A 21,864-nucleotide genomic window follows, 5' to 3' on the forward strand; every position below is an offset into this window, starting at 1 on the left:
CCCGTGCGCCTAGAACCTGTGCTCTGCAACAAGAGAAGCCACCACAATGAGAAGCCCATGCAGCACAACGAAGAGTAGCCCCCGCTCGCCACAACCAGAGAAAGCCCGCAAGCAGCAACGAAGACCCAACACAGCCAAAAATAAATAAATTAAATAAATAAATAAAAAAAGAATATATTGTTAAAAAAAAAAAAGATATATATTTCTGGCTTAACATGTCTCACACTAAATGCACACCTACTATTTCATCTAGTGTTCAACCAAAGAAATAGTCATCTATTACAAAGCTGGAGGAAAGACCAGGTGAACATACTGAGAGACAATTTATTTCCAACACAGCTGTGGTTCACTGTACGTGATAATTTTTGAACTTAAACCTCTACCAGGACTTCCCTCGTGGTGCAGTGGTTAAGAATCTGCCTGCCAATGCAGGGGACATGGGTTCGAAACCTGGTCCGGGAAGATCCCACATGCCGTGGAGCAACTCAGCCCACGAGCCACAACTACTGAGCCTGTGAGCCACAACTACTGAAGCCCACGCTCCTAGAGCCCGTGCTCTGCAAAAAAGAGAAGCCACCGCAATGAGAAGCCCGCGGGCCACAACGAAGAGTAGCACCCCCTCGCCACAACCAGAGAAAGCCCGCAAGCAGCAACGAAGACCCAACGCAGCCAAAAATAAATAAGTAAATAAATTTATAAAAAACAAAAAACCTCCACCTCTCTCTACACACGTACACACACGCACACACACACGCGCGCACCCATACAGTAACTTGAAGTATTATCTTTTCTTAGACTGTACCTTGTAAGGATCCTCAGGATCTACCCAGGCTACGTGAAACATATGACGAATTTCCTCTGCCAGTCCAATTCTTGCTCCACTGTTGGCTGCTACATAGATGCGTGGGATGCCCTCTGCCCTGGCAAGCTCAGAAGCTCTGAGAAACAGCAAATCCTCCTGGGGTCCAAAGGACCCAATTCGGTATGTGATATCATTGCCAATAACAATGATATCTCGGCCTTCTGGATATTCTGGACTTTTAAGGGTCATTTTCCAAGCTACCATGCCGATCTGCAAAGGCATAAACAAACAAACAAATAAATACAAGCTTCTTACATGCAGAATTATTTTTCAGGTTCCTTGAAGATATCAGACTGCACGTAGACACAACCTTCAGGTAAAGATATGCATTGCTAAAGAGCCAAGCTCCCTGCGGGAAACTAGAACAAATATTCTAGCATACTTCTCTAAGATTATGTTGAGAATAGCTGGTTTACTGTATACGTATTTCACAGTTGTCTCAGTTTCTTCTTTGGGTCTGTTCGAAGAAGATGGAAAAACCAAAGTCTAAACGCACTCAGGCTATGTGTGGAAGAATACTGGGGCACTGGGAATTAAATCCGGGATGCCCTAACTTACTACCCTATCTACTGAGATATCTTTTGTGAGATTCTTTCCAAGAAATCTTTAACACACAGCAGAGCAGAAAGAGGACTACCTCTCGTGGACTATACAACTTTTACAACCCTGGGTCCTTTTATTGTCCTCTAATATTTGTCAGGAATAACAGCAACATTCTTTACAGGCTTGCTTCAGGTATCTTCCATTTCTGCAAGAATTTACTGTAGCTCAACACTGCATCCTTGTGAGCATCTCTTGCTGATCTCTCCCAACACTAGAAAACCAAAGGATGCAAGTAACCAACCTCTTGCTGCACTATGATATATATAAATCTCTGCTCACTGTTCAGTAGCATCTGACCAGCCACACAAATAAATGATACTGACTTAATAGGCAGGGGTGACACGTCTCTTCCCAAACCCTCACAGCCCTCTCCTCTTTTAATCCCCTTCTATATGAGAACTAGTCATTCCTTCTACTTGTTTATTCGCTAGTGCCCTTTCTTTTCTACTCACTCATTCCCCAGTTAACGGCTGCAGTTTTTCATGTCTGCCTGTCTGTTTCCCTATACCTAGATAAGTAATGCTTTCCATTCTTTTTTTTTTTTTCCTGTTTCTTTCTGTCTCCCCCGCTTCCCACCTCCACCACTCGCCCCCAAACACAAAGCCTACCAGACGAGCATTCCTGGCCCTGCCTAATGGAGCCCAGCCACATCGGCAGCCTTGGTCCCTCATCCCTGGGCTGCTGCATATCACCTCATTGCGGAGCCAGCCATCAAGAAGGGCCATGAACAGATGTAAATAGCAGCATCCCTGGAAAGCCACATGCATCACCCAGACTCAACCGGGCCAGTGATCATAAGCTCTGAGTACACATTTCTCAATCCAATTGCACATCCACTGTAATCAGGCTGGTTGAAGCTTTCCACACAGCTATTTGTGATTCTCAGCATTAAGAAATATATATATGAAACACCTACAGATAAATATAAGCTATTTAATATATACCACTGGCCAAATACAAATCAAAATCGATACAATACATAGAAAAAAAATCCAATCACCTTCTGAGGTAAGGCGGTATTACTCTATCTGCTCCTTAAAGACAGAGAAAAGGAAGAAGAAACAGATCATCCAAAAAATAGCACAGAGAAACTCCAAATATCAGGATAATTTTGGTCACAGTTTTTAAGAAGCTGATCAATATGATGCCCACGTGGGGAGAAATATTTTAACTGCCTTCTCACGTGGCCCTCCAACCCAACATCTCCTTTGTTTTCAGGAAGGAAAAGCTATTTCCTCTAAACGCATTTGTAGTTAGGAAGATTGGGCTTTACACCAAATTTTATGACATATTAACTTTAGCCACCTAGGCCAGAGTAGCTTAGATACAAGTCCAGAAGAATCTACTTTAGCATTTGCATGCGAATGCAAACACTGTGTCTATGTGGCACTGGGCAAGCAAATAACACTCTTATCTTTTGCTATTACCTGGGGACTCTGTGTCACTTGGGCAGTCAGTTCAGCAATTGGCCAGGTCATTACGCTTGCAATATTGACTTCTAATTATTAGTAGTACTTTCTAAAAAACTAATTAATGAATTAATTTTTATTTTTGTCTGCATTCGGTCTTCGTTGCTGTGTGCAGGCTTTCTCTACTTGCGACGAGCAGGGGCTACTCTTCGTTGCGGTAAGCGGGCTTCTCACTGCGGTGGCTTCTCTTGTTGCGGAGCACGGGCTCTAGGCGCATGGGCTGCAGTAGTTGTGGCTTACGGGCTCTAGAGTGCAGGCTCAGTAGTCCTGGTGCATGGGCTTAGCTGCTCCGCGGCATGTGGGATCTTCCCGGACCAGGGCTCGAACCCATGTCCCTGCATTGGCAGGCGGATCCTTAACCACTGTGCCACCAGGGAAGTCCCTTGACTTCCAATTAGGTGTCAACACAGCAGCACCAAGAACACACTACTCTTAATGTCTTTCTAAAATGTGTCCCTCATCAACTGTCCTCCTCCCCACTTAAAAAGTACCAGTACAGGGCTTCCCTGGTGGCGCAGTGGTTGAGAATCTGCCTGCCAACGTAGGGGACACAGGTTCGAGCCCTGGTCTGGGAAGATCCCACATGCCGCGGAGCAACTAGGCCCGTGCGCCACAACTACTGAGCCTGCGCGTCTGGAGCCTGTGCTCCGCGACAAGAGAGGCCGCGACAGTGAGAGGCCCGCGCACCGCGATGAAGAGTGGCCCCCACTTGCCGCAACTAGAGAAAGCCCTTGCACAGAAACGAAGACCCAACACAGCCATAAATAAATAAATAAATAAATAAATAAATAAATAAATAAATAAATAAATAAATAAATAAATAAATAAATAAATAAAATTAAAAAAAAAAAAGTACAGAATGGAGAGTGTTGTGTTGAGTCTTGGTACAGTGAGATTCCTCATTGGAAGAGATTAAGTTTTGAATAAGCACAATGGATAAATCTCTAAGGAAGAATCTGTTGCTCAATTTACATTAAAAATTAGATTTCACTGCTAATCAAATGACGGGATATATAATGGTGAACATGGGCTTGGGAGTCAAACAAACTTGGATCCACATCTAAGCCCTACCACTTATTAACTGTGTGACCTTGGGAAATTCACTTAATTTTATTGAGCTTCAATGTCCCCACATACAAAATTAAGAAAATATTACCTATGGGATTGATGAAAAACTATTAGAAGCAGTAATCTATTATATTAACTTTAACATACAAAGTTTGCCTTTGTCTCTCCTCTCAACCTATCCAAATCTCACCTGTTCCATAAAGGTTCATTCAAATTCCATTTCCTCAGAAAAGCTTCCCCTAGTCTAAAGTGACTCCTTTCTTCTGATCACCTACTAAGACCTTCATGTAGAGAATTCATTTGATAATTAATCACATATGGCCTAGGACAGCTTTTAGCTTGCCAGCTTGAACCATCATATCACCTATTCCAGGGCATAGCAGGACTCCTACACATTTCTACACATAATATGGGAGTAATAAATACTTGCTGGTTCCACAGTCATTTCATTTTTTAAATGATTCTTGGAAAACAGTCAACACCAAGAGCTTAGAACATTGTGCCTGACTTATCTCTAGGGATCACAGAATAACAGTACTAAATGCCATTAAAATATTTTATTTTTTAAAAATAATAAGAATAATAGCTACCATTAATTGCACACTTATAACATGCTGTACTATACTATAAATGTTAATAAATACTGATAATAGTTAGGAGATTAAGCTGGAAAATCTGCCTGTCTTGGTTCAAATTTCAGCTTTATATGAGTTGTATAGCCTTGGACAAGTCACTTAACCTTAACCTTAACCTCAATTTTTCCAATTATAAAATGGGGATAACAGTATCTTTCTGGAGGGATTGTTGAGAGGAACACCACATTAAATTAGTGCAGAGCCTGGCATATAAAAGTCCTCAAATAGTAGCTATTATCATTATTAATTTAAAAAACAGCTGTTATTATTGCCATGAGAAAACCAAGGCACAGAGGACTTAAGTAACTTGTCCTATACCGAGTCTGAATGATTTATTCTTTAAAGTATGATTCACATAATTTCCTTTACTAGAGAAATTAAGGAAGTATGTTCCAGACTACTGCCACTGCACTTAGGTGAAACGCTATGGAAAGATGAACATCAATTATAACGCAAACATAAATGTCATTGACACCTAAAGGCAATGTGGTACCCTGGACTGGATCCTGGAACAGAAAAAGGTCATTAGTAGAAAAATTAGTGAAATCCAAAATAAAGTCTGTATTTTATTTAATAGTATGGTATTGCACCAATGTTAATTTCTTAGTTTTTATAATTAGAACATGGTTATATAACGGATTAATGTTAGGGGAAGCTGGGTGAAGGTTAATGGAGGTTAAATGGGAACTCTGTACGATTTTTGTAACTTTTCTGTAAATCTAACATTATTTTAAGATAAAAAGCTGAAAAAGTAAATGTCATGATAAAAACTTTTTTAGAGGGAATATATTGACTAGTGAGGTCATTGTTAGTGTTTTGTTCAACCTTATAAAACGGTGGCTATGAAGACTATGAACAGTTTTTTAAAATACCCATGATGTAATGCTAAATTTAAAGAAGCAGGATAACAAAATTGCACGCATACCATAATAACTCTGAGAGGCAAAACGGTGTGGTGGTCAAGGGCACAGACTCAGAAACTAGATTCTACAAATCTGAATCTAATGTAATCTGACTCTGACAGAATAGAGGTTCAGTCAGTTTTCTAGCCACATAACCTTAGGTAAGTTACTAACCTCTATATGCCTGAGTCTCCTCATCAGTAAAATGGGGTAATAATAACCTATTGTATTAAGTCTGCTGTGAAGACTAAATACATGTTAAATCTTGTCGTAAGTGTTACAGCACATGCACACATGCATACACCCACTCTCTATCTCTATCTAAAAGCTTGTTGGGGGCTGGGGGGAAGGGAAATAAAGAAACATAGCAAAATGGGATGATAATTATTTTAGGATGATGGGACTGTGAATTTTTCCCCCATTTTCCAAATTTCTTTAATGTGTTTATGCCTTCATAACTTAAAAATTTTATAAATTAAAAAGGGAGAAAAAACTACCAAATACTTCTTCACTGGGTAACAGGTACATGGGAGCTTATATTATTATCTCTAGTGCACATTTGAACATTTTCACGGTGGAAAAAAAAAAAAAATTTAAAGGAGAAAAAAAAAAAAATCTCACCAACCTAACGGATTTCTCATGTTTTAGAGGAACTGACTCTAGGTTTTAGTTATACTACAACAGATCACATTTGTATGAAATTTAAAAAGAGGAATAAACATATGAAAACTTAAAATCAAGACTCACCTTAAAGGGAGAAGAGTATCAAGAACTGTCTTAGTCTGTTGGGGCTATCATTTCCTTTTTTAAAAAGAAATGCTCTGCAATGATGTGGTATAATGTAAACATATGTATATATAGGTTTATACAATATTAATATCTCTACCTTAGAAGTACTGCTTCAGTGTTTTTCTGGTCTGATGGTTAAATACATATTTATACTTTTAAAGTCAATATTTGTACAATAGACAAGAACAGTGCCTATCAGCTAAACACATATTTAGGACTGTACCACATGTACTGCAAACATGTACTAAAATCAAAAGCTTATATTTATACAGAGCCTTTCATCTTGAAGGGGGCTAAAGAGCTTTACAAACACGTACATAAAAGGACATTTGCACTGATAGGCAGGCAAGATATCAATTCACCCGCTCCCCTATTTCTTCCAGCAGTCCGGGGTAGGAACACATGGTGTCAACAGATGCAGGTCTATAACAGCTGCAAAGACGTGTCACACAATAATCCACCATACACAGTCACTGAAAGAGGGCGTGCAACTTGAGAACGGTAACTGCTCTCCTCCAGTGCAGAAGCACCACGGCCATTGCCAGCTTTGTGTTTTTAAATTATTCTCTACCAAACTCAACTAATCACCTGACAAAATTGAATTTGATACTGGAAATGGTTTCTGAATGCAAAATACTTTGTCTGATGATGAAAACTAGTTTGAAAAACGCTTTCCTCTGCCCTTGTTAGATTTAGAATAAAAAAAAAAGGGGGTCACAACATTCAGGAGAAATGGTTCAAAATATTCTATCTAAGAATAGCTTTGTCTCAGAGGATTGGGTCATTACTTCAGAAGACAGTCATATTTTCCTCCCATTTAATTAGGACACCGTAAGTTTTTCAGTCAAATTACTTTATATGGATGGGGCCTATCTATATTATACACACAATGGAGGTTTTATATTGAAAATTCTGCAATCACTATATAAAAGCATACACAAGTGTGACAATGTGATTAGGAACATGACATTCACTGATTTCACCTAAGCCAAGTTGCCTTGCATGTTAACTTAAAAATAACAACCGAAGGAAATTCCATCACTGAATCCTCTTGTTTCAGCTTCTCTCTCCCTCCAACGTTTCTATGCAATAAAACCTAGTGAAAATGACACTCCAGGACTAAGGCCTAAGGACGACTAAAGGGCTAAGGAAGCAACAAAGGGAGAACACGTAGCCTGAAAGGGGCTTGTCAGAGTGGCTGGGTTTATGGTCTAACGAGTCTCAGACTCAGGCTTTTGGTCCCTGGCAGCGCCCACTGACCTCTTCCCCGACCACTGTCTTGCCGAGAGAGGCATGGACTAACCAAGTGGTTCCAGGGACTTACTGCCAATTAATAGTTTCATTAATATAGCCATAAATCAGTTTTTAAAATATCTAATTTCAGATTATTTTTGATAACAGAGCATTCCAATTAGCAGGCTTCTTAGGTGTAGGATTATCCACCTAAACTAATTACCTTAAAGTGAGAAAGGGAAGAGGTTCAAAAGAGTTACCGCGAATAAGTTAAGGATCAGCAGAAATAAACATTTGTTTTCCTTATACGAGTTCTAAGGAAGAAGATATTTCCTTGGCCACAGTCTGATCCTGGAATAAACACGCGCAAGCAAGGGAGGAGGGGATGGGGCGGAGAAGGCAAGCAGAAGAGAACAGTCTTATTTAACTGTTTTTATGTGGGTAAAATGATTTGTGCTACAGTATTTCCATAAGAAGTGGGACCATTATTTTCCTGTAGAAACACATTTGGTTTGAAAAGTATCACTGGACAGGACGTGAAAATCAAACCGAATGAATTATTCACAACCTCCGATCAGAGGTGATCATTATTTCTGATGCTCCAAACAGTGATTAGGATTCTGCCCTGAGATGTCATTTTCTCGCTGAGTAACACCAGTGATACAGAAAGGCATTATCTATCTATCCATATGTGTATTTTTTCTCCCGGGAGGACCCTGGTTTAATGTTACTATAACAGATAATAAAAACATGATAATATTAACATTTATTCTGATGGTGCCCATAAATGCCATTAGTCTGACACAAAATGTCAACACTAATCATGACCCAAAATTAACACCAAAATTGACATCAACATTAATTGTACTATCAGTGTGAACAGAAGGTGCAAGTGTACATATGCACACGTACACACCCGCACTTTCCAAAGCTGCTGCTACCACAAAGTAAAACAACAATATTTCAGCTCAGTAAAGAAATCGGAAGGGAAAGCTAAGGGGCAAAACAGGACAGGAATTTGTTTTCAAGGATGTAAGAAGCATTCAAGTCTAGCTATGCCGTGGGAAGTAGAAAGGGAGTATCTTTGCCACAGCTGCCTTTCTTATATCTCCACACTTTGAGTTCATCGGTAATAATATCTTTCTATATGGACTTAAACACAGGTTAGACTGTGGCTGAGATGTTGAAGCTTTATTTATTTTCCATGCTGAAAGTCTAAAAGTTGAGTGTTTCTGGCAAAGCCTCCAGCTATTGGGCTACTACTGCTAATGCTGGGAAGATGACCATCCGACAAGGCTCTGGGGCAGAAATATAAAGAATCTTAGAACGTTAGTGCCGAAACAGACCCAGGCAGCATCTGCATCATGAAGATGAAAAAACTAAGATCCAGAGAGAAGGAATATGGACTTGAGTTCCTTTTCAGACAGATAACAAAATGCTACCTTTCCCCCTTCCTTTTGTATGTTGGATGGAATACTAAATCTTCACGTTTAATTAGATACTATCAAAAAATAATTACAATTTTAACTTATATTAGAACCTCGTGGGAAAAAAAATACATCATGAAATATTAGAAAATACTGTATAGGTCTTAAAAGGTATATTTTTAAACCATAAGGCAATGCAATATTTGACTTAATTTGTGCCATTCAGAAAAACCATGCTGAAAAAATGTCAATGCCTTTCCATATTGTATTATCTTCTGGATATCATGTTCCATTGCTTAGTGTCGTGTGAGCACATAAAAGAGCTGAAAACAATTTTCTTAACAGCTGAAAAACTCTTTTTTTCATGCCTGGATAATTCAAAAATGGCTGAGCAAACTTACCTCAACCCTTCTAAAAAGCGATAAAAGGATAAGAAAAATATCATTTTTAGAGCAAAAAATTTTCTTCCCAGAGGTAATCCTTTGAAAATGTTACCAAAGATTAGAAATAATAATTTTAAACAGGGGCATTATTTCTTCCTGTACTATTTATCTGCTTGAAACCACAGTAATTTTACACATGTACACACAATGCTTTAATAAACATACCAATTTTAAAAAACACATGCAATGGAGCACATACAAGCCAGTGGTATTTGAGAAATGGGGCGCCGGAGTGACTGGGTGATAGGGAAATTAACCAAGCTGGCCTACCACAGTTCAGGAAGCCTCCCCCATTAATCATGTAAACGAATGTTGAACTCTGATGCTCCACGCTACACCTCATCCTCTGGTGTCATCTGTTGCTGTCCTGATGTTCATTATTGCCTCTGGTTGGAGCTGTAAAATTTCTTGACGTAGGGTACTATATCACACCCTTCTTCTGTGAAATCTTAAAAATTAAGATGTATGAAAATGCTGGCAAGTTCACCCTTTTGTTTAAAGGCTAACTTTAAGGACTTACTTTTGAAAGGCACTGAGGAGCCCTCCACAAGTGCTGCCTTGGTTGGCCACGGGATGCATTAGGATTTTCAAAGTCAGTCAAGCTCATTGGGCCTTGGTTTGCTACTAATGGAATGAGTCAAAATCAACTAATCGACCCGATGAGAACTCTCCAGCTCCAATAACAGACATTAAGAAGGAATTCGAAGAAAAATATATACATCCCAGAAGAACAGTGTTAGGAATTCATTAGAAGTAATTCCATGGCAGCAAGACCTAGCTTCCAAAGGTAGCCTCAATATTTTTCTAATGAGGGACTCAACTTTGGTCCTGAAGATCATTTCAGACAAAGACTTGTAGCCAAACACACTAAGAATGAGGCTAAAAGAAGAAAAGTGCACAATAATTTTAAATAAAACTATCTTACCACGTATTCCGTAATATGTCTTTTTCTGTACTTGAAATTCCTATCTTGCTAGGCTAAAAAGATTCAAAATTGGTTTTTTAAAGTCCTTGATGAAAAATAAGCTAAGTGCAAATTATGAATGTTTATCTGTAATCAGTGGAATGTGATACTTTTCTGCCGAGGATCTCAAAGCACTTAGAAACATTCTCCCATCTTCAGGGACAGATTGGTGGCAAGGACCATTAGTCTCTTTTTATAACTTGAACAGTCAGTGCACAGACCATGATCCTGTTTTTCAGATCTGCTTTTCTTGGGTCTATTTCAGAGCTCACCTTCAGCATGCTACAATACAAATATGCCTCTTTTCCAACACACATCTAAAAGACTGATATGGACTCAATTTCCACACCCAGCATGAAAAGGTAAACTGATTTCAAAAGAATGAAACAAAAGCACAGTAAAATACATCCAAATTAGCTTCCCATTCATGGAGCTATTCTGAGGTTAAATCGAGTAAAACAATAGGCAAAAGCCTAATGTTAAACTAGAAAAATATTTGGGTTTTGTTCGCATGAGAAATGGTCAACACTTTCCTTACTCAGGCCCACGAACGCTCTCTCCAGTCAGTTTCAAAGCATAATGGGTTGCACTAGAATTTAAGTCCAGGATAGCCCAAGCAATTCCTTTGAGAGTATGGAAAATGTCAACCAAGTGAATTAAGACAGAGGGTTATGGTGGTTTTTCTAAAATAAGAGGTCCTTTGGGTTAAGAGGTCCAGCCTAAGAACTGTCAAAATAGATCTACTAATTAATTTCTTCCAATCTTTCAGGCTTACATAAGCTTACCAACTTCCTTTCCCTATCCAACTCCTAAATTTTATTTTTGTTTTTATACTCAAATTAGAGATTTCAAAGGATTATAGCAAAAATAAGTGAGACGCAGTGTCAAAATGGTTAAGATTTATTTAAGCTAGTCAATAGATGCAGGGATATTTGTCATATCACTCCATATTTTTCTATAAGTTTGAAATATTTTATAATAAAAAAGTTAAAGAGATGCTTACACCTTCTTGGGACTGGACAACAGTACCTTGCCAACAATTAGATGACAGTTAAATACGGGCAAGGCTGAGCAGTTCTAGAACTGAATTCTTAATCCCCACCATTTCATCCCCCAGAACATAAAGCAGAACTGAAACCAAGATACCAGTCATAATGGCAGCTAGCCTTCGAACTTTAATTTATACTACTTTTTTCCCTCCTTGATCATCCTCTTTCTAAAAAAATGTTTCCTGTAAAAATGTGCAGTCATGATGTAAGATTCAACAGATCTCCACCCAAAGGGTTAAGAGAGCAATTGCACGTTGTGGGAACACTAGGCAAAGCCTACCATACCAACTGAAAAAAAAGGGAAGGATACTGCTGGATTTGCCTCACCGAACAGGGCAATTCAAGAGGTTTATCTGAAGGCTAGGCTGCTGAGAAGGAAAAACCCTGACACCTAGCGCCCATCTGAAAAAACGAAGTCTTGGAGCCACTACAATTTTAAGTCTGGCAGTGTGTGTGGAGGTGATCATCAAATTGCATTCAATCTGGAACATACTTAACTCTCAGAAAAATTTTAAGGAAAAAATGTAATGCCATGCAAGAATTCCAGTCTCTAACTACCAATCCTTTTTGGAGTACACATCCTAAACCTAATTATTATAACTGCTTCTAGACACAGCATCTTCTTCTCATCGCAGATTTTCATTACGACAGGAGCAATGAGAGGGAATAGACAGGTTCATATTGTTAAAAAGCCCATGTTCTGAAACAGTAAGGAAGACAGGGTCCACATTTCTATCCACACTAATTTTGCTATAAAAGGTGCCTGCCTATCGTATCTTTCATCATTGCCCAATTTGGAGATTCATCATCTAGTTCACAGAGCAGTTAAAGGAAATATAATAAAAGAATGCTAATAACATTTCAGAATATATAAGAACACAGTCTCAAGAAGGCCAGTACTTTCTTTGTCCTACCAGGCAAAGTTAAGTTGTTCTCCGTCAAGTCGGTTACAGACATTGGCTTGATCTTCGCCTGAGCCTTTTAATAACAGGATTTGGTGCGAAAAGCAGCTGCATTGGATTGTGAACTGTTACTCAAAGTGTTCCCACCTACAATTACAGCTTCCACCAAATGATCAAAACAGGTTAGCAAACTGGCAGGAAAATGAAAACAATTCCCCCCAAATCGAGAAGTGGTGAAAGTAGAACTGTTGGTTAGCTGCGCTTCTTCTATATCCAGGCTCAACAGCATACATTCATCTAGCTGTGTATTTACATACAGTGCCCATCACAGGAGCATGAAATCAGTTTAGTCTACGTTGCAATCACATTTTCCTCAATTTTCATCTTTACTTGAAACGATTAAAAAAAAAACATCCTAGACAACTTATCTTTGGAGCTATTTGCAAGGAACGTAGTTCACAGATTTGGTCTACATCTTTTTTATTCCTACTCTAAATTCACACTAAATGCAATGCCATTCAAATCTGACAATGAGAAAAATGTGTTCTCCTATACCTTTCATCACGCATAAGGTGGCATTCCTTCAGTTACATCTCTCTCAATGGGGAAGGGACAACTAGGAAAATAGAAAGGAGAGAGTAGCTAACGTCACATCAGAAAAGCTCTCTTTTGCCTGCTTTTAAGTCGGCCACAATGTTCAAAATGCAGGTCACATCTCTGCTGAAACAGCCAACATTCTTCCTCAAATGGCAAACAAGTTACCTAAAGCTAAATGGAACTGAATTGTTCCAAGTCCTGGTCCCATCACCTTTTTACCTATTTCCTGTCCTGGAAAAAAAATAGGGAAGAAAGACTGGTTACCCACATAGCCGATGGTATGATAAGTGCAGGCTTTCTGCCTTTGATTATGGGGAGAAGCATCTCAATTCAGGGGGAAACTCTGCAGGAATCTCTTGTTTTACCTGTATTCCTTATATCCATGTGCTAGCTTTGAAACCCAGAAACTCCAATCCTTCAAGGTAATGCAATATCACCCACCATGATGACCTGGTGGAGCTGTCACCTTTGGAGAACACCACATTATGATGATTTAATGTCTACGTAGCATTGACGCATTTACATTGAGCCTCGGCTCTCAGAACATTAACAGGTCAATCTTTTATTCCTTTTTTTAATAAAACTATTTCTCAAGGCTCCGTTCAGATGCCCATTCTCTTTGGGATAGGACTGATTTGCTCCCAATCTCATCAGCATGAGCTCTTTTCCTTCCCCTCACATCATTCTTGGGGTAATATGTAGTGTGCCAAGCTCATGACAAACTTGTCTCTTTGGCCAAAGAAAATTAAACGGCAATTGCTGAAAGTCAACTTGCCTTGATAAAACTGGGCTCAGCACGAGGAAATACATCCTCCTGACACCTCGTCATCTCTTAGGCACAGCTGTCCCTCAGAGTTCTGACTGCTGAAACTCCGTCTTTAGATTGGTCAGTCGCTCAGTGGACATGCTTCATTGTACGTTCAAGCTCTAGGTAACAGAGTTGGATACTAATACCCCAACCTCACTCCTGTTGTGCAGGACCCTATAATCTAGCTAAGGCCACTGACTGACTTCACCAGCCGTGCCGGGCATTAGTCACTAAGGGCTCACAAAAGAAATCAGTCTCACTCCTCCCGAGCTCAAAGACTCAGGAACAGCAAGCTAACACTCAGCTTCAATCCTAGTCAATCATTTGAAGGAAAGGAAAAGAGAACAAAGAAAACAGGCAACTAAGGAGGGAAAAGAGGAGGACAAGAAGAAAGTAAGAACTGACGAAAAGCAAAAAAAAAATTTTAAATACTATTGGATTTCTAGATTTCAAGATTATTATTAAAGCATTGGGCAAAGGAAAACATGTGGTCCCTGTATTGACGCTACTACTCATAGCCCTAGTCCTATGCTGCTGTTTAAGACATCCCTTTGCACCAAGGTTTGTTGGGTCTTAAAAGGGTTAAAAAAAAACCTTTAATTTTTTTTTTTTAATTCGTGTGTGTGTGTGTGTGTGTGTGTGTGTGTGTGTGTGTGTGTGTGTGTGGTCTTTGGGTACAGAGTCCCGTATAATAAGACTATTTGTATTCATACTGGCAGAGTAAACACTACATGTTCATGCCCAGGCAGCTCTGTGCTTGTAATTTCAGCATGAACAGAGCTCTGTCCCTCTGGGACTTCACTATTCCCCCAGTCTCCATTCGCTCAAACAGAATGAGAGCAGAGAGAAAGCAGGACAGAAAGATCATGGCAAGAGGTTTCACACAGCACTGCAGCTAGTTTTCACGTGGCCAAAAACCTCATTTTGTGTTTTAATTACATTAGTTAAAAGCGTTTTTCTCTCAGTCCCATGTTCACAAGGGTGCCTTGCACTCCTGAAGACTCCACTGTTCAATGAATCAGAATTTAAGTCTAGCACAATGAAGCTTTTCTTTGCTGCTGAGGGGTTCACTAAGTGGATGCTACACACAGTGGCATAAAGCTCTGCTGCAACTTTGTGCGTTAATGAGTATACATACACCTACTCGCGTCAAAATTCTACGCATCCTTTCTCCCCAGCCTCTCGCCTTTGCTATTAGATCAGAAGAACTCCTACAAGTCTGATACTCTCCATCGGGTCCAATGCTTGCATCCATCTTAATACCAAACCATCTACTTTTGGCAGCCACGGGTGTACTTGCTGAGCAGCCACGCACCTGGTACATATAGGAAATTGTTTTGAAAAAGATACTGCATAAAATGGGGAAAAATTGCATTTATCCCCAAAGGTCTACCGAGTCTGTTTACGGTGAACACTCAGATAGAGATTACTCCTTCTAAGGAACGAGATTTATCTAGGGATTACATCTAAGGTTAAAATACAAACATATCTCATTTTAGGCTTATTACTGTTGTTATCACTGTTGTTACAACTGTACATTAGAAGCATAGTTAGAATCAGGAAGAATCTCAGTGCACTGAGGAGGATGTCGGGTATAGGGCAGAATACGACTTTACATCATTAACAGTGTACTATAGAAGAAAGGAATCCAAAGCTAGAAAAGGCATTCCTGGATAACTATCGGACACGGGTTCACCGTTACCTCCTTTTATGTTTAAACCCCTGGTTCTGATTGGGCCCCTTTAAGAAGAAAATATTTACCATGCTCACAACAGTACCAGATGAAATTACCTGAGCACAAAAAAACATACCAAAAGCCGTACACCAGTATGCAAAGTAAGTATCCAAATAAGGAAAAACATCAAGAAATATTCTAAATGCTTTTATCATAGAAAAATCTCAAATTTTCAAATATACAAAAACAGAGAAAATAATCTAGTCCTATGTATCTATCACCTAGCTTCAGTTAACAACTCATGTTCAATCCTGTTTCATCTGTACTCCCACATTCACACCCCCTCATTATTCTGAAGCAAATCCTAGAGATTAGATCATTTTATCTGTAACTATTTTAGTATGTATCTCTAACAGAAAACAATACTCTTTTTTAAAAAGCAAAATTGTAATAGCATTTAAAAAAAATGTAATACCATTATCACACTGAAAAAACTAATGATAATTCCTTGCTATCCAGTCAATGTTCTCTGGCTAAAGAATTCTACCAACAGGACTACTATGCTGCCTATGCCACTCAGATCTTAATTAATACTATTTAATGACCACCCGCACGGAAAGCTGGTACTAGTGGGCACAGAGATAAGAAAGGGGAGAGGGGGGCGCAACTACTTGCCTCATTTCCTCCTGGAAGCCTGTTCATGTGGACCAGTTGACCTTGATCATCCAACACAAGCTCAGTGTACGTCAGCATGTCTGAAGGCAGAGGGGGTGATGGAAGGAATGCCTGAGTGGACATAGACTCCCAGAGTTTGATCAGGGACTAAAGGAGGAGAAAAGTTTGACTAATCAGTAACAATTAGCATTTCAACATGAACAAAATAAATATTAAAATAGCATCAGTCTAGTTTTGCTCTTTCTTTTCCAAATGTTCTGCTGAGCGTCTAAAGGTTAGACCAAATTCTAGAGCTTTCATTCTCAGTTGAAATAGATTTGTAATTGTCTTTAACATAATGTTTTTTACATGCCAAAAATCAGGCACTTTTCCAACAACATCAAACTACTGAGCGATCATGAATCAGAATGAATCAGTCCCTCTTTAAAAAAGGAAGAGAAATCCTAGAGAAACTTGGCTACAGAAGAATAACCAGGAAAGTGACATGACACTCAGCTAATACAAAGTAAACCCAAGAACACAAGAATAGAGTTTCTACTAGAGGTTCAGGGGAAGCATCCTCTTTCTATTATCTTTTCAAAGCTACAGGCCCATACACGGCAATTCGCTCACTAGAGGTGTGTGACTGTAAATGTGCAAATCAAGTCTGCTCAAATTTGAGAAAACAGAGAGACACACCTATCATTTTAAAACCATTTCAATTTCCACTCCCAACTGCATATTACCAAAAATACTGCTGCATGAAGTGGGAACTAGTTCAGTTGTTTCTCTGCTTGCCTCAAAGCAACATTTAAAACCAATATGACTCATTCATACTTACAAGTCCAAATCACTGGGTTTATGTCTATTCTATAGGAAGAATGATATAGAATCTGATTTCTCTTTATGGCACTGGCACTGGGGAACAGAATCAACACTCAACTTCTAGGCTAACAATGCCGGTAATACTGAACGAAGACAGCTATGTTTCAAGAGAGAGACCTTGTAAACAAATGGTTACATAAAGGAAATCTCTTGTATTCCTGAATAATACAGGAACTACAGAAAGACTATTTACTAAGACCACATATATTACTTTATTAAAATTCAAATGTGGTAACACTGGTATTTTTGACTAGGAGACTCGGAAAAATCCTGTATTCATATATTTTTTTAAGGACAAATTCAGTACTCTTTTGATACACTAGTTTTTATTCAGCTATAATAAATCTCCCACAAAAGAACTGATAATTTAAACTGTGTACCATGAACTCTATATCTATTTGTATATGTTATATATTGATTCTCATCACATTAACCTAGGTTGTCAGTTAGAGACCTGGGTTACCTTGGAAAATAGGAAAACGAGAACTGGAGTTTCAAATCTCTTTTTGATTTGAATGTAGGCTTTGGAAATAGACACCTAAATGTAACTCCTTACACCGGTCATCGTAAACTACCATCGCAGGCATGTGGTCTCGGTTTACTCTTTTCTACTCAACAGAGGCCTCTATCCTCACCATTCTTCCTGTTAATTCATAAAGAACCACCCAACATCTGAGTTGGCAGTCACAATCCCAAAAGAGATAGAAGTGAGAACAGTGTCAAGATATTTCCTGCCTTTTGGAAGTGCCCTATTCCAGTCTAAGCTGCATCTGATGAAAATTCAGGAAAAATCTTGACTCTTTGGCACACGTCAGAGCTCCCCCTCCGTCGTTAGCCACCTTTACCTGCCGAAACATCTCTGGGATATCATATATGTATGTTGTCCCTAAGGACTGTGCCTGGAACCTCTTTGATTGAAGCAGGTCTTTGGTCACATAGGGAGTGTTGATTAACATTCCATGTAATGGTCCCTGTTTGTCTCCGTATGCCTGAAACATGATCTGCAGGAAAAAGAGGATGGCATGGGGAGTTAAAAGACAGGGGGAAAAATCAAATCAGCTGCCTAGAGGGACTTTTTTTCACAAATGTTATTTCTTGAAACACATTTTTGGTGGGTTGAGTAGCTAAGATATGCCTCTTAACATTGGGTACATGGTGCTCTCACCTCTCTACAGATTAACCAACTCCAAAAGATGGTATGTAACCAACCACATATCACACTTTTGAAATCAACAAGAAAGCACAGCGTTAAGTTTCACATTTCAGAGACAGACTGACAATGTTTGCCTTCTAAAGTGACTTGAATCCCATATATTCAGAAACAAAGCATGTCAACTAACCAACTAAGCAGTTCTAGTATTTAAGCTGAGGAACAGCTAAGCACTAAAGAGAATTCTGTTCTTTCCCCAGTGGTAGAAGGCAAGGTCGAGGCTCTACCAGGTCACCTACACTTTAGTCTATTTGATTAGAAGGTGCTTCATAAGTACGATTAGCTATATAAAGGCTTCAAAGATTTCTGACACAAGTGGATTTCATCCATCCATCTAGCTAGCTAATTCTTGTTAGCTCATAAGACACAGCCTATAGTAAAAAAAAAAAAAAAAAAAAAAAATTTATTAAAATATATATATAAAATATACATACATACGTATTTCCCCCAGTATACTATGTCTACGACTAGTGAATAAGCTCCTGCAATACTTATATTGTCACATAATAAAATCACTACACCAGTTTTTAATTATTTTCACCCAAATATTTCTAGAAGAGTACTTCATATTTCATATATTTAGACAGTTTTATTTGCTTATGAATATTTATAAGGGATGCCATTATTTCAATTCAATTAATATTTATTGAGTGCCCAGAGGTTGTATGACACTAAACTAGGCACTTTATGCATGAATACATAAAACATAGATTCCCAATGCAGTGAATACAAATGCAGATTGGGATGTGAGGGTATGTGTGTATACCCACATACTTATTCAGGCCTAAAATATATAAGCTTAAGTCTACCACTAATGAATAGATTTGCAGACCTGCTAAACAGGCATTAGAAGAGAATTAAGTACTCTCCTACATCCTGGGTACAGTTCAGTTAAGTGAATCCTTAGCCCTTTAGATCAGAGGAACAAATGTGTTCTACTGACTTGTCAATCAGGTCCTATTCTGGGCAAAATTTGTCTTGGGCTGCTTAAAGCCCAACAGAATGGAGCTCCCAATCCTCTTGCACATGACCAATGATGAAAGTCCCCAGGTAGGAGGTAGAATTAGCATTGTCTTAGTAATGTGAGAGGTAGAAATAGTAATGTTTCAAGAGATTCAAAGTGTTAAGTGAGGCCAGGGTGTTAGTATGTGAAAACTGGACTTAGAGGAGATAACCCAAATCAAAATAAGAAAAAAAGGAGCAAAAGCAGTAGGTTCTTGGAACTACACTCCAAATACATACCTATAGGTCTTATCTTTCTATTAGACAGAAAGATAGGTACAGTTTTGCAAGGTCTGGAATAAAGTCAGGCTGGTCATTTAAGCAACATAACTGGAGGTACTTTCACTGCTGGTGGGAATTTAAAATGGTACAACCTCTTTGGCAAACAGTTTGGCAGTTTCTTATAAAATTAAACATATACTTACTATGACTCAATAATTATACTCATATATTTACTCAAGAGAAATGAAAACATATCTATACAAATATTTGTAAATGAATGTTCACAGCAGCTTTATTCAGAATAGCCCAAACTGGAAAAATAAAGCCTCAAATGTCCATTGACAGGTGAACGGATATAAAAATTTTGGTATATTCCTAAAATGGAACACTACTCAGCAATGAAAAGGAACATACCCATAATCCATGCAACATGGCTGAATCTCAAGAACATTATGCTGAGCAAAAGAAGCCAGACACAAAATAGTACATATTGTCTAATTTCATTTATATGAAATTCTAGGACAGGCAAAACTACTCTATAATAATAGAAAACAGATCAGTGGATGCCTAGGGCTGGGGCTGCAAAGGAGAACAAGAAAACTTTTGAGGGTGTCAGGGGTTCTCTGTCATGATTGTGATGGTGGTTACACAGGTGTGTGCAATTTCAGAATGAATTAAACTGCACACATAAAATGAGTGCATTTTACTACATGTAACTTCTATCTTAACAAAGTTGATTTTGAAATGTATATTTCTCTCTTACACTACACATTGGAAATCAACTGATTTATGCAGTGGATTACTCAGATCTCTCTACTATGACTGCCTGACATCAGTGTTCACTACAGCTAATTCCACAAAGACTATACAAGGAAAATAAGACAATCTGAATCTCAAGCCAGTCAACCTTGCTCCCTGTTGGCAGAAAGAATAATATTCTGGAGCAAGAGGTTGATAGCAATGGACAGCATTGGAAGCCTCTGAATGGTCACTTATCTATCTATGTTGTCTATGTTAATTCCACTTTCTACTATAATGGCCATAGTAATTAAAACTGGTGAAGTATATGTTTTACAAGTTCACGAAAACAGGTACACATTTTATTTATCACACACTTTTCACCAGAGGCCATCAAAAGGGCTTCTCTTGGAAAACAATCTCTGATCCCATATAGTCTGCCCCCTCAGAACCTGGTACTTATTTTATGATGGCACAAATCATAATCATACAACAGAAAAACTAATTATCCATCTTCTTCCATCATGAGGTAAATTTCTTGAGAAGAGAGATCACTTTTTATCTTTGTATCCATACTGCTTGATACATGATACGTGGTCAATAAATGTTAAATTAATGAACAAATGAATGAATGATACACATGGTTCTATATTGTTTTAAATTCATATAATGACTCACTAGAGCAAAGAAAGGGAAAAAACAAATTGGCAAGAAACATCAAGTCGGCTTTCAGGGTGCCAGAACTGAGTTAGAAGCTGTTCCTTTTGTGGTCTCCCCTCCTCCAGTCGTGGGCTCCTGAGTTCACACTTGGCAATGGCTGTTGAATCTCAACTGAAGAGCCTCAGGGAGACCCCTTCCTTCAGGGCTTACTAAACATGCCGGACCCATGGTAAGAGGGGTGCTCCCTCAGGCTAAAGGCAGCTCATTCATTCTTTCAGATACTTACTGAGTGCTTATTTTGTGCCAGGCACAGTACTAAACCCTGATTGAAGGCATCTGCTCCTTTCATGCCCCTGTGTCACCACTACCCAGCATGAGGGAAATCTAAGAGCTTTCAAATAAAAGAAAGGGGGGGGGGGGAATAGTTATGAAGAACAAAGGTATTTATTAAAAACATTAAAGTCTCAAGTGGCCATCTTATTTTTCACAAGAATAGATCTGCCTTGAAGCCACTGCAGAAGTTAATTAAAAACATCCCTGCCCATGGAAAGCTTTGACTGAAAATGTCTTTAAGGTTGTCCTGAAAAACATCAAATGCAGCAAAAAATTATTGAATACTCTTTCTCTTGCTCACCCCTTGCACTCTTGGGCACACTTTCTCTCTGTTTTAACTGTTCACTTCTCACGTGATAGGTTTCTCTGGCCATCTAACTGGGAATCAAAGCACAAAATGAAAGGTCGCTCTGACAACTGTCCAAACCTAGAATTTTAAAACTCATCTTCAAAATACCAGCAAAAAATCTTTTCTTACTGCTGTTCCCAGATTTAAAAGGACATAGAAAAAAACAAGAGACATATAAACTCTTTCTGTCACCCAATACATAGAACAGACGGAGACCTTTGTGTACACATACAAAGGAGCAAGTTCATCCTTTAATGAGGAGAAAGGCACTTCCCAAGTTCAGGCCAGAGACCTACAATTAACATCCCAGTTCTTAAAAAGATGTGAGCAACGGTGAACTGACCTAAATCCTGTATCATAGCAAATGGCCCAAAGATTGAGAAAC

At 38.8% G+C, this 21,864-nt stretch overlaps 1 protein-coding gene across 6 annotated transcripts in view; it reads right to left on the reverse strand.

Moving 5' to 3' along the window:
- ACACA (acetyl-CoA carboxylase alpha) overlaps nt 1–21,864 on the reverse strand; it is a 268,183-nt gene that overhangs the window by 68,610 nt on the left and 177,709 nt on the right. For all 6 annotated transcript variants that reach the window (XM_068529919.1, XM_068529921.1, XM_068529920.1 and 3 more), the window contains 3 exons: nt 17,811–17,966; nt 16,102–16,248; nt 803–1,072 (listed from right to left, as the gene is read on the reverse strand). In XM_068529919.1, coding sequence (XP_068386020.1) covers nt 803–1,072; nt 16,102–16,248; nt 17,811–17,966 — 573 coding nt within the window. The remainder of the gene's footprint in view (nt 1–802; nt 1,073–16,101; nt 16,249–17,810; nt 17,967–21,864) is intronic.

The sequence above is a fragment of the Eschrichtius robustus genome, chromosome 20, assembly GCF_028021215.1.
Source record: "Eschrichtius robustus isolate mEscRob2 chromosome 20, mEscRob2.pri, whole genome shotgun sequence".
Lineage (NCBI taxonomy): Eukaryota > Metazoa > Chordata > Mammalia > Artiodactyla > Eschrichtiidae > Eschrichtius > Eschrichtius robustus.